At 36.0% G+C, this 12,437-nt stretch overlaps 1 protein-coding gene across 2 annotated transcripts in view; it reads right to left on the reverse strand.

The window, feature by feature from the left end:
* The window catches only part of LOC129276552 (uncharacterized), a 24,390-nt gene continuing 11,953 nt past the window's right edge, over window positions 1-12,437 (reverse strand). Inside the window, exons 7-12 of one of the 2 annotated variants that reach the window (XR_010295725.1) lie at window positions 10,257-10,454; window positions 9,783-9,873; window positions 7,530-7,653; window positions 5,642-5,846; window positions 3,812-4,107; window positions 2,571-3,536 (exon numbers count right to left, since the gene is read on the reverse strand). Coding sequence is in view for 1 of the 2 variants with exons in the window: in XM_054912934.2 (XP_054768909.2) it covers window positions 3,953-4,107; window positions 5,642-5,846; window positions 7,530-7,653; window positions 9,783-9,873; window positions 10,257-10,454 (773 nt within the window). In the remaining variant the exon portion in view is untranslated. Of the gene's footprint in view, window positions 4,108-5,641; window positions 5,847-7,529; window positions 7,654-9,782; window positions 9,874-10,256; window positions 10,455-12,437 lie in introns of both variants that reach the window. The other variant, XM_054912934.2, reaches the window with a different exon arrangement.

The raw sequence follows: 12,437 nt of genomic DNA on the forward strand, positions 1-12,437 counted from the left end.
TACAACTACTGTATTTTTGTTTATTAAATTACAGTAGAAAACTCCCGTTGTTATTTTCAAAAATTAACTTTATCATACAATTTGTGTTAGGATTAAATATACATGAATGCATTCATAGACTTGAAGAACAAGCCCCAAAAATGGTGAAAAGTGAAAGACAAGATTCAGTTACAGCAACTGATGTGGGCCTACAAAATTTTTTGGGAAGGGGGGGGGGGGTGGTCACTAACAAAACTTTGTTCTAAATAAGCATTCTGGCATATGATACACACTTTAGGATTGCTTCTAACCATTTCCTATTGGAATAAGATTTCTATACTGAAACTCAAACTTTGCTTTAACTTACAAAGATCAATGCATGGAGGTATTATGGAAACAGAATCAATGCATCAAATTCAAGTACATTGATTTTGAGAGCAGGAACCTGGGAATCAAAGGGAATTTCCTCTTACTCTTTCCCGACACATAACAATATGACCTTCTTTATAATATTCTGTAATAATAAAAAGTAAATCGAACATTTAATATCATGCACAGGTCAGATCTAGACACTGATCCACACAAATAATAGTTCTTTTTTTATCAGTGTTATTTGTGTGAATTCGTGATAAAGCCCATTTTGCACAAAATAAATCTTAGTTCCGGTTATAAAGTAGAATTATGGAATGATGCGTGCTTGAATCACCATCAAGGGATATAGCTGCTTTATGCTTTCAATTCTTTCCTCAATTTCATAAATGAACAAAGGAAAAAAATATATTAATGATTGTATTTCCGAACTTCCGCGGCATTGAACAAAACAAAAAGTAAACAGTATTATCCGTTTCATGGTACAATATTTTGCATTCGGTGAAAGAGAGAGGTACTCTATTCAATTCGGCTATGCCTTGTTGAATAGTGAGCGCATCTTTCTGTACCATCACACTCACGCCTAATCACTATTTGTCTACTACACCATTGATTTCTGCATCTCTCTCATCTTGTGAGAGATATTAATTGTTTGTGATTATATTTGTGCATACTTAAATCTTATTCTTACTTTATTTATATATTCACCTCATGTAAAAAGGACCCAAAAATATGAATTTGACAAAGTACATATATTCAGGTTATGTTACACATCATACAAATCAATATAAGGAGTGGGCCCTGACTTCCATCAGCAATGGCTGCAACACATCATCTAGTATGACCACAATATAAACATCAAATATTCTTTTCAAAGATATATACTTGTATAAAAGTATTAGTACTGCATTAATTACCATAATAACATTAATTCTCATACTTTTCCAGTATCATAACTTTTAATGAATGTATACACAATGAGATTAGTATTACCAAATACAAATCAAATATAATTCATAAAACTATCATTTCATATCACCAAGGAATAACCTTGATGATTGTGGTAACTGTGAAAATTCATGGCTACTGAAAGAAAACTGGGGGGCGTTTCACAAAGATTTAAGTATGACTTAGAGTCGCACTTAAACGCCTTTTTGCGTGCGTTATAAAAGGCATTACCTCATTGGTCAGATCATGCAAAGAGGACCCGCACTACTGCCTATTGCATATACTGCTGCGTATCAATTAGATTGCGTGTTTTATTTCAGATACGCGTCAGCATTTAAGTGTGATTTAAGTCATACTTAAATCTTTGTGAAACACCCCCCTGATATGATTTCAATTGCGGCGATAAAATAGTGTATAAAAAATCAATATGATACAAAGAGTCAAAATATATACTAACAATTATATATATAAAAAATATGCATATTATAAAAAAATATGGGGAGTATTTCATGAAACAAATAGTCTATGAGTCTAACTATTGTTATAAGTTACTGAAATCCTTGCACCCGATTGGCTCAGAGCAAATATGTCAGTCAAAATAGCTGACTATTTGTTTAATGAAACACTCCCCCGTTAGTACTGTGTTCCTGGGAAGAATATGAAGTTAAGGTAATAATACATAACATGTGTGTTTATGGTGTATCATAAAAACAAAATAAAAAAGAAAGCGTCAGGAAATAAGTGACCAGCCACCCAAAAACTAACAATAACTCGCCCAAAAAGGATTTTTTTCCGACTTATATTGGGATTGAAATAGCACATCCTAAAGCTTTAAAATGATATATAACTTATTAAATTGGTCAACAATAACCCATGCAAGCACTTGTTTGAATGTAGAAAAAAATTAACAGAGAGTTCTGGGCAAAGAATAAAGAGAAAATGAAGTTTGAGGTTCACTCAAATATGAGATGTGAACATTATACAATCTCAGTGAAACTTCCAAGCAGTGCGGAAAATTATTCATCTTGACAATTTCAAATTTTGACAGTCTGATTTCTCTTTCAGATAAGCTAATTTCCTACTTCTTACTCTTTAAAGAGTATGTGCCCAGAAGTATGTATTTTTTGTACTTCGTATTTATTATTTTGATGTATTTATAGTTTGTGAATGATTATTTTTCTGTATAATGCACTTTTTGTTAAGAAAGGAGTCCGAGGACAATTTTTGTGTTTTTTATACATGACAATAAAATGAATTGAATTAAATTGAATTGAAAATCAAATTAAAATACGGGAGTACGCTTTTATATGGTAAAGTACCAACAAAAAAATAATAAATAAATAAATTTTGCAACTTGTGTATGTCCGTGTTTACCAGTATATTGTGATTGTTTTGTGTTACCTTCTGTATTAAAATGGAAATTTGAGTCTCCTTATAATCCTTGATCGTGTCTTTTGTAATCCCCCTTAATTTTTATCTTTTGGAAGTAATTAATTTTTTTCCAAAAGAATGTTTTATTTCTTGCCTTCGTTTCTGTTGAAGACAAAATAGGAATGTGGCCTCGCCGCCGCACCAATGAAATAGGTTTTTCTTTGGCCACGTGGAAAATACAGATGTTTTGCCAAAATACTGACTTTTAGGTGGAAAAATACTGAAATTGTAAAATAAAACTTGGCAGCTCGAATTTTTGTTTTAGCCGTTTACAGAGAACATTCCCTCCCTGGTTTTGGCCTGGCTTGCCACATATAAAAACCAAACTTAGTTAAGTATCTGGAATTAACGTTTCAACAGGAAATCTTATCCTCATGACAAGTTGACCAAAGGGAAAGAGAAAAACTTAGAGCAGCAGACTGGCTAAAGTTTTGAAATAAATAGTAAAAATAATAAGATAGTTAATATCTTTGTTACAGATAAACTCTGGAACTGGTAACAATTAAGTTAAAATAAAATGTTCACAGAATTGAACAAAACTTACACCAAATGATAAAAACACTTAATAAATTATATCTGCCAAACAATTTTTCTTGAAAATATATAATCACAGAGTAATGAGCAAATGAAGATCAGAAAAATTACCGGAAAATGTCTGTCCATATATTGTGTGGTCCCACATGTTGTTCCCTGTGTTATGTACACAAGGAAAAGCATGTTGTAATGAAATTAATACAATTTCAAGCAAGCCTAAATTATTTTGATTAAAGTTTGTTATTCTAAATAAGCATTCTGGCAAATGATAAACACTTCAGGGCCCTGTCTTACAAAGAATTACAATTGATCCAATCAATTATAAGTCTATGGAAATCCAACAGTGTCATAATTTTTGTCCAGGAAATTTGCAAAAATGTCCTTTGAAAACAAAGGCAAACAGACCAAATCGTCAAGAATTCAATGAATTTATGAAAATACATCATCTAGAATTTTTTTTGGAACAAAGATGTATCTTTAGATGTGTGTGTTGCTGGCTTTCCATAGTTGAGTTTGATCAGATCAATCGCAACTCTTTGTAAGACGGGGCCCAGGATAACTTCCAACCATTTTGTATCAAAATTTCATTTTTATACCAGCTTTAAAGTAGTTATCCATTAAAAAAATGTAATCACTGTCTTCTTTTGCCAAATATGAGGGAACAAAATCATATTTATACAAGTACTTTGGTTTAAATCAGTTTTTCCATTTGCTCCACGTATTTCTGTTTTACTATTTGGGCATCAATTAAAACCTGACGGTAATGAGTCCTCAGCTCCTCAATGTTTAGAGAGCGGTCAAACAATCCGTAGACATAATCTCGCCTCCTTTTTACTTCTGGCAGCGCTTGATACAGAGAGATGGGGGGAAAACACATTAAAAAGTTATTTTATTTATTTTTCAATTCATTCATTCATTTATATACTTACCTGTCTATCTAGATTTGTCAATAAACATCACAGGCTAATTAAAATAGCATGAATAGTTTCTTTTAATCAACATTTTAGTTGTAGTGAAAACCTTGTGTTTATTATCTAACACAAGACCTTAACCTGAGTGCACTTTCAACTGAATGATTAAACATGAGTATATGGTGCACATTTGAAATAGATTTCAAACACTTCCGAAATAGTATTCAGTTTGGGGAATATTTCATCATCCACATGGTTGAGCAATTAACCCATTGCCAACTGGAACCAGATGATCCGTGTACAAAGCCTATGTGAATCACAGATTTCAGCAGTCAACGGGTTAACATGCAGAATGACATAGACTGCATTTATCCACTCTCTTCTTGAATTAAGGTTTCAAAACAGGTTTCAGCGATTTTGTTGCAGATGGTAAATGCAAGTGAGTTTAGATGATGGGGTTTGGGGAGTTTCTTTGAATCGGGCAAATTTGTGCCATCCAAAAACACGTTTCTGCCAGAGACACGTTTTTGAAGGAGAGATTTACAGAATAAGATAAATTGCAGCATTGTACCTAATTTTTTAAGTAAAATTATCAAGTAAAATTCTATAGCCACAACTAGAAATATCACCGAAGGCAATTAATACCCCCATCCCATGTCTTTATCTCAAGACCAATGCTTGTGCCAATTTCACGATCATTGGTCAAAATCTGAGGAAGTAGTTTAATCCGCCATTAATTTTTCTGGGGTTTTGGACATAATATAATGTTACCATTAATGCAACACAATTTCTTACACATATGAAAAATGTGTCTTGCACATCTTTACCACAATACCAATGTGTGTGCCAAATTTTAGGAGAATTACATGTAGTTAGAAAATGAAGTAGTTCGATCCACACATTCGCAAGGACTGTCACCTGACCATAAGCTGATTTCCTACACCCCCCATAAAAAATTGTTTGGTGTCCCACAAAAAAGGAAACCGAGACTCCTAGTGGTAGATTTCAACATAGAAAAACGACTTATGGTCTATCATTTACATAATAATAGAATTCAGCTTTACCTCTTACTTTGATACCAAATATGATTTGAATGATTCACGCACAGATTATTTAGGAGAGTTTGAAATTTTATGCTAGAACCAGTTGCAGAAAAATGGGTTGAGATTTGTTTGTTAAGGTTATGACGCCCTTGCGTAAGAAAGGGATGGCTCATTAGCATATCTTTTTGCATTCTTTTTTAAGTTTCTTTCACTCGTCTCTATTTTTGGAATCACATCTGAGTTTCTGCGCAAAATGTTTCTGACATGCATCAGTTTTGATTATTTTTACTCCACTATGTATGAACAATTCACAAAGTATCAAATCACAGAAGTGATATCTAACTCTAAAGACGGGTTTCGTTTTTTTTGTGGGACGCACTATAGTTAAAATAGAAGCAACGTAATGATGTAAGAAAGTATACTCACTTTCTTCATCAAACGTTGGTTCTTCATCATATTCCATTTGCTCATCATTGTCATCTTCCTCATAATGGCCATGATCCTCCTCCTCCTCATCATCATCGCTGTCACCATCAGGCCTGAAACGTTGGTTCAGTGCTTGGTTTACTGCTCGTAATTCCCTGGCATTTGCAAGGAGCATTTCTTTAAAATGTTCTTCATAGTGCTTGTCCTGTCAAAGAAGGGGGAAAAAAAAAATGAAAATGAAAGGGATACTCCAGGCTGAAAATAATATAATTTGAACAGATATAGTAAAATCGGTAAAAAAAAAATGACACTTAAAACATACATGTAATCAAAATCGGACCAGCAATAACAAAGTTATTGTATTTTACAGCTTAGAATTTTAAAGTTTCGCAATATATTGTGTAATGATGCAATGAGCAAGCTAATGATGTCATATCATAACACACGCACCGGTGTGTTGGCTCAGTTGGTAGAGCGTCCGCCTCACAACCAAGAGGTCGGGGGTTCAAACCCAGGCCGCGTCAGACCAAAAGACGTTAAAAGATGGGAATTGCTGCTACCCTGTTTGGCGTTCAACGATTAAAGGGATAGAGCCTCGTCGATCTGGCACTGCATAGTGGCTGCCGGGCCCTCGATCAATTGGGCAACGCAAATTTTCAGAATATTTCATTTCATGTCTATTTCGAACAATAAAATATGGATTTTTTTTAAATATAAAATTATATTTTCATATTTCATAGTTCATATTTTGTCCACCAAGAATGAAAAAAATTGATTGACAACTGATTTAATGTATGTATGAAAATATGAAATAATTATGATTTCATGTAATAGCATAATGAATGGGAAAGTGGGGACATGACATCATCAGCACAGCTAATGAATATTCATGACAGCCTGCATTTAACTGTTTTCACAGAATATTGTCAAACTTTGAAATTCAATAACCTTGTTATTTTTTTTATCAGATTTTGACGATATGTTCAGCATTTTTCTCAGTGAATTTTACTCCATTTATTCAGATTTAATAACTTTCAGTCCTGAGCAATAAACTCATCTACTCATTACTGAAAAGACTTCTCAACTCATCTGAACTTATCTACTCTTTTCAACTCCTCATCTACACATTGCTACCAGTGCCCCATTGCATCAAAATGACTATTACAGTAACTTTGCCTTCCAATGGAATCTTCCATGGAATCCTTGATATTGATTGGCTGTTGAGTATAGTTACCATGGTAGATACCATTGGATGGTAAAGTAACCATAATAGTAAGATTAACGCAACTGGAGCCGGGACTTCTCATCTTTCATGCAACAAGTGATCTTTCAGAATTCTTTCAATGGACTCTCCCTGCTCTTTCAGTGATCTTTCAATGATCTCTCATGAGTCTTACAGTGATCTTTGCAAAAATTTTGAGAGACTGTCGAAAGATCATGGAAAGACTAATTAAGAACGTTGAAAGTTCATTGAAAGACTGCTGAAAGACCACCAAAAGACAATTTTCTTGAAAGACCGCTGAAAGACTGTTTTCAACCGTTTCAAAAAGTTTTGGGATTCACAAGGACTACGAAGACTACTGAAAGATCCATCAGGAATTGTGAAAGACCATGGAGATCTTTGAAAGTTGATTGAAAGACCTTTGAAATATCAAGCAAGTTTCATGGTCTTACAGCAGTCTTTCAGAGGTCTTGCTCTCTGTGGAATGGGGGTAGCCTGTTTACAGTCCTTTAATATATCACCATAGATACTTATCACTCCTTTACTTTCTCGCCTTTCAATTTTCATCTCTATCCCTTCACCATCCTACAGTCCTTTTAGGAACAACCATATGGTTAACATAAGCCTCCTTAATGTTAAGACAAATAAAGTTGAATTTGAACTCACATGATAGCTCTTGAAGTGTTGAAGGCACATCTGGTGGCTACCCTCTTCGTAAGCAAACTCTGTCTTCAGTGATTTGACCCTAGCAGCTCTCTCATTGATAGAAAGCTTAGCAACAAACGTCAACCTACATCAAAATTGGATTAAAATACAAATGGTAACATTCATAACCAAATTCATCTGAAATAAATTGGTATTATCAGTGTAAAAGTTTTGCAACTATTCATGGCTGAGAATAAGTAATGGTATGTGATTCGTCCAAGACTACAATGGTCCATTGTTGCTGGGTCAGGTGTAGGCAAGGTTCGAGCCATGTAGGCAGAAAGCTAGAAGCTCTGCGAAGGAAATGACGTGAGTGGTAAGGCTAACAGGATTTCTTTTAGCTCAGAAGTTTATATTTATCTGTCAGAGCTGTTAGAACCAAGCTACTGCAGGAAGGACCATGCCAAAGCTGCTCTGCAGTCTTTATAGACAATCTAACCTCAAGATGAACTCTCACTCTTGGGTGAGCCTGCAACACAATGCTGCCATTTGCTGGAACTGGTACTCTGAATGCTCAAGGCCGACTTTGAAGGACAATCTCTTCGGCTCTGAGTGCGAATCAGCTCAACAATGCACTACCCTGATGACGACAAAGACCGCGATCAGCTGAGTGTGGAATATATGAAAGACAAGAAAGACAGCATCCCATCAACCTATAGATGTAAACCGAACCCCAACTAACTGTTATCCTGTATGTATCAGTTGTCATAGCAAATGTGAAACTCCATTACTTGTTATGTTTTTATTTTGAGGGAGAGTAACAAACAACAAAAAAGTCATACAAGCTGTTATCTTCATGAAAATGAAACATAATTTGAATGAGAATTTGACCTTCCATAACTTGGACAGGATAAGATTTTTGAAGGAACGCTCCAAAGACTTACCAAGACTGACCGCGATATTTCACCTATCAGTATCAAAAGGTACCTTACCCCATGATTGGGTCAGTCAAACATCACTTATCTACAAAAAGGGAAAATTCACCGCGCCGAAAACTATAGACTAGTCTCGCTTACATGTGCAGTCTCTGAGCTGCTTGAACACATCACTTGTAAGCATTTGATGGACCACCTAGAGTCAAACAACATTCCTGCATCTCTACACCATGGGTTTAGATCTGGTCAATCAACCGTATCTCAACTCTTCATGACTGTTCATGATCTTGTATGAGTATGACAAAAGAAGGCAAACTGATGTGGTCATTCTTGATTTTTTAAAGGCCTGTGACAGGGTCCCTTGCAACAAGTTAATGCACAAACTTGCCAGCTACAGGATTAAAGGTACTCTAAATGCAAAAATTTCTCACCATTAGGGACGGACATCAATCTAAAACAGTATTCGTCACATCCGGCATGCCACAGGGCTTCATGCTAGGCCCATTGCTCTTCCTATACCATATAAATTACCTTTCAACCTGTGTAAAATCACAAGTACGCTTATATGCAGATGACTGCCAACTTTACAGGCAGATAAGATTACAGAGAGATCACCAGATACTCTAGGATGACCTCAGCAAACTAGAAACATGAGACATGACATTTAACACAAGTAATTTTAAATTAGGACTTCTTAGAAGTTTTTTTTTCAAAGTGGCATGGAGGATGTTCAGTTCATGAGTCTTTCTTACAGCAGGTCCTGCATTTGGTGCTAATCGATTTTTTCTCATTCTTTATTTTATTTTTGACACTCTATTTGTGTTCTGTGCTTACCCCCCCCCCCCCAAAAAAAAAGAACCCTCTAGTTTTCTGTGTTTTTTCCCCCTAAAGGATCCCGTCTACTCTTCAATGGAAGTGACCTCCCTCATGGCACTGGGATGCTGAGTATGTTATACACATAAGGCAGAGCCCCCTGCAAATCAGTTCTGACCGCACAGAAATGTTGTTAGTGCTAACAATGCGCGAACAGAAGCCCTGTTACAACCGGTAATGTGGCAGCAATGTCTAATGTTACAACAATGCATTACTTATACACATTGCAATAAATGTTTTGACTTCACAATCCGAAATATGTGACTGGGCTTACTGTTAGCGCTCTATTAGGCTGGCACTGTTACTGTGCGGCCGGCACATGTTGGTATGCTTAAATCTAGAAATTCAACCATAATGACCTTTATTTTGTAGCAAAAACTTTTTTTCTTGTCAATTTTTTTGTTAAACCAACAAACCCTCTTCATAAATTGTTTCCAGGGCCCTTCTCTCCGGGTTTCATACATACCTTGAATCTCTGTAGATGGGACTAGGCGGGCGAGCTGAATGAGGAATGATACCTTCAAAGATTACAACCCTTCCAAATCTAGGTAGGACACCTACAAGTAAACAGAAAAAAGTGATTGGAAACAACAATATAATAATACTATATTGACAATTTAAAGCCGACAGCAAATAACTCTATACAATTACCATGTAAGACACTTTATTATGTAGAGTGTTCCCAGGGGCAGACATGTTGGAGGGCAAACAATAAACACCTGTGCTTCCATCTGTGATAAATCATTGTTCTATGATTTGATGCACAGGTTTTCCATTTGATGCCTTCAATGTGATATCATCTTAAACTACTCTATAAGCAATAGTTGATGCTTTATTTGTTTACATATTAATGGCAAGAGTATTGCAGCAATATGGGTTAGTTTACTATATGGGTAATCTGCAGTAATGAGGGTCAGTCACACAAGGGTATATCACTCACTGATCACTGGTTCGGAGCTGTGGCCATTGAAGTGCAAGAATGTTGTTTCTCCATACTTATCCTCACTCCAGTCATCGGTGAGGTACACCAGAAATGTCCACTCCTTCTCTCTGATCTCACAGTCCTCGTGGATCCTGGTGTGATCGTAGGTCCTCAGGAGGTTGCAAGAGACATCATAGGGATACCACTGGTCGGTACCTGATAAAAGATAGCAAGATCAAAGATTTTAGGTTTAGGAAACATGAAAGACATCTAACTATTCAACAGTACTTGTGGATTCTGGATTATTTGAAAGATCTTACAGTCCTTGTGGATCTTGGTGTTGATTGTAGGTTCTCAGCAGATTGCAAGAGACATCATTGGGATATCACTGGTTGGTACCTGAAAATTTGATGGGTCAAATATTTTATGTCTGGGAAACATGCAAGACAACCACTTGTAATAATGCACCAGTGCTCAGGAATCAAGTATCATTAATAAGGTAAAAGAGACATCATAGGGAAACCATTGGTAGGTACCAGATGAAAGATAGTAAGATAAAAGACTTTAGATCTACGAAACATGAAAGGCAACCTCCTGTCATTTACAGCCCTTGTGGATCTTGGTGTGATCATAGGTTCTTGGCAGAATGCAAGACACACCATAGGGAAAAAATTGGTTGGTACTCAATACTGAAAAATAATAATAAGACAAAAGATTTTAGATCTAAGAAACATGAAACATCCGCCTATTCTAAGTCTTCATGGATCTTGGATTATAATAATCTAAATCAAAGTCCTTGTGGATCTTGGTGTGATCATAGGTAATCAGCTGGTTGTGCAAGACATCATAGAGATACCACTGGTTGGTACCTGATACAAGATTGTAAGATAAAAGATTTTAGGTCAATGAAATATGAAAGACATCCACCTATTCTAAACTTCTCATGGATCTTGGATTATTAGAAAGATATCACAGTCTCCATAGATGCCATACTGATAGGTTGTCAGGAGGTTGCAAGAGACATCGTAGGGAAACCACTGGTTGCTACCTGATAAAAACATGAGTCAAGGAAAAATGAAAGACTCCTGCCTATTCTACAGTCCTCATGGACCTTGGATTATAATAAAGATTTCACAGTCCTTGTGAATACTGGTATGATCCTAGGTCTTCGGGAGGTTGCAAGAGACATCGTAGGGAAACCACTGGTTGCTACCTGATAAAAAAATGAGTCAAGGAAAAGTGAAAGACTCCTGCCTATTCTACAGTCCTCATGGACCTTGGATTATAATAAAGATTTCACAGTCCTTGTGAATACTGGTATGATCCTAGGTCTTCAGGAGGTTGCAAGAGACATCGTAGAGATGCCACTGGTTGCTATCTGATTTTAAAAAAATGAGTCAAGGAAACATGAAAGACTCCTGCCTATTCTACGGTCCTCAAGGATTTTGGATTTTTTAAATCTTGCATTATGATAAAGATCTCACAGTCCTCGTGAATCCTGGTGTGAGGTTGCAAGAGACACAATAGGGATACCACTGGTTGGTATCTAACGAGAGACTGTAAGAAAAGAGATTTAATGTCTAGGAAACATCAAACACATCCACTTATTCCCAATGCAACATTTGCATCCTCTGGCAAGGCATTTATCTACATTTGCCACTCTACACACAGGTGTGGTAAATGGGTACCCGGTAGGAAGGAATTCCTTCAATGCTCAATGCGCCCAATCAGGGTAGCTGTGCTAAAGCCGGGGTAATAGTATGCAGCGCTTAGATACATTCGTATTAAGCGCTATATAAATTTTGCATATTATTATTATTATCATTATTATTATTCTAAAGACCAGAGAATCAAGCTGATATTATAGCCTGAGAACCAGTGAATTAAAAGCAACAGATATGGTGGTTCATGCAGAATGCTTGACAAATTATATCAAGGACTCATGAAAACTGCAATTCTTGTAACTTTTAGAAATAATAATAATATTCCGCATTTATATAGCGCTTAATACATCAGAACGACGTCTCTAAGACGTTACATTACATTACTTTACAGACATATTATTACCCCGGTCATCGGATCCTTGCATGCCCGCATACAATGTATGCACCTTTTCCACTCCCTGGGGAGCATTCCAACAAGAGTTCCAAGACTCAATTGCTAGGCATACTACATATAGGCTTTCACATCCTACCGGGT

The sequence above is a fragment of the Lytechinus pictus genome, chromosome 14 (genome assembly GCF_037042905.1).
Source record: "Lytechinus pictus isolate F3 Inbred chromosome 14, Lp3.0, whole genome shotgun sequence".
Taxonomy (NCBI): domain Eukaryota; kingdom Metazoa; phylum Echinodermata; class Echinoidea; order Temnopleuroida; family Toxopneustidae; genus Lytechinus; species Lytechinus pictus.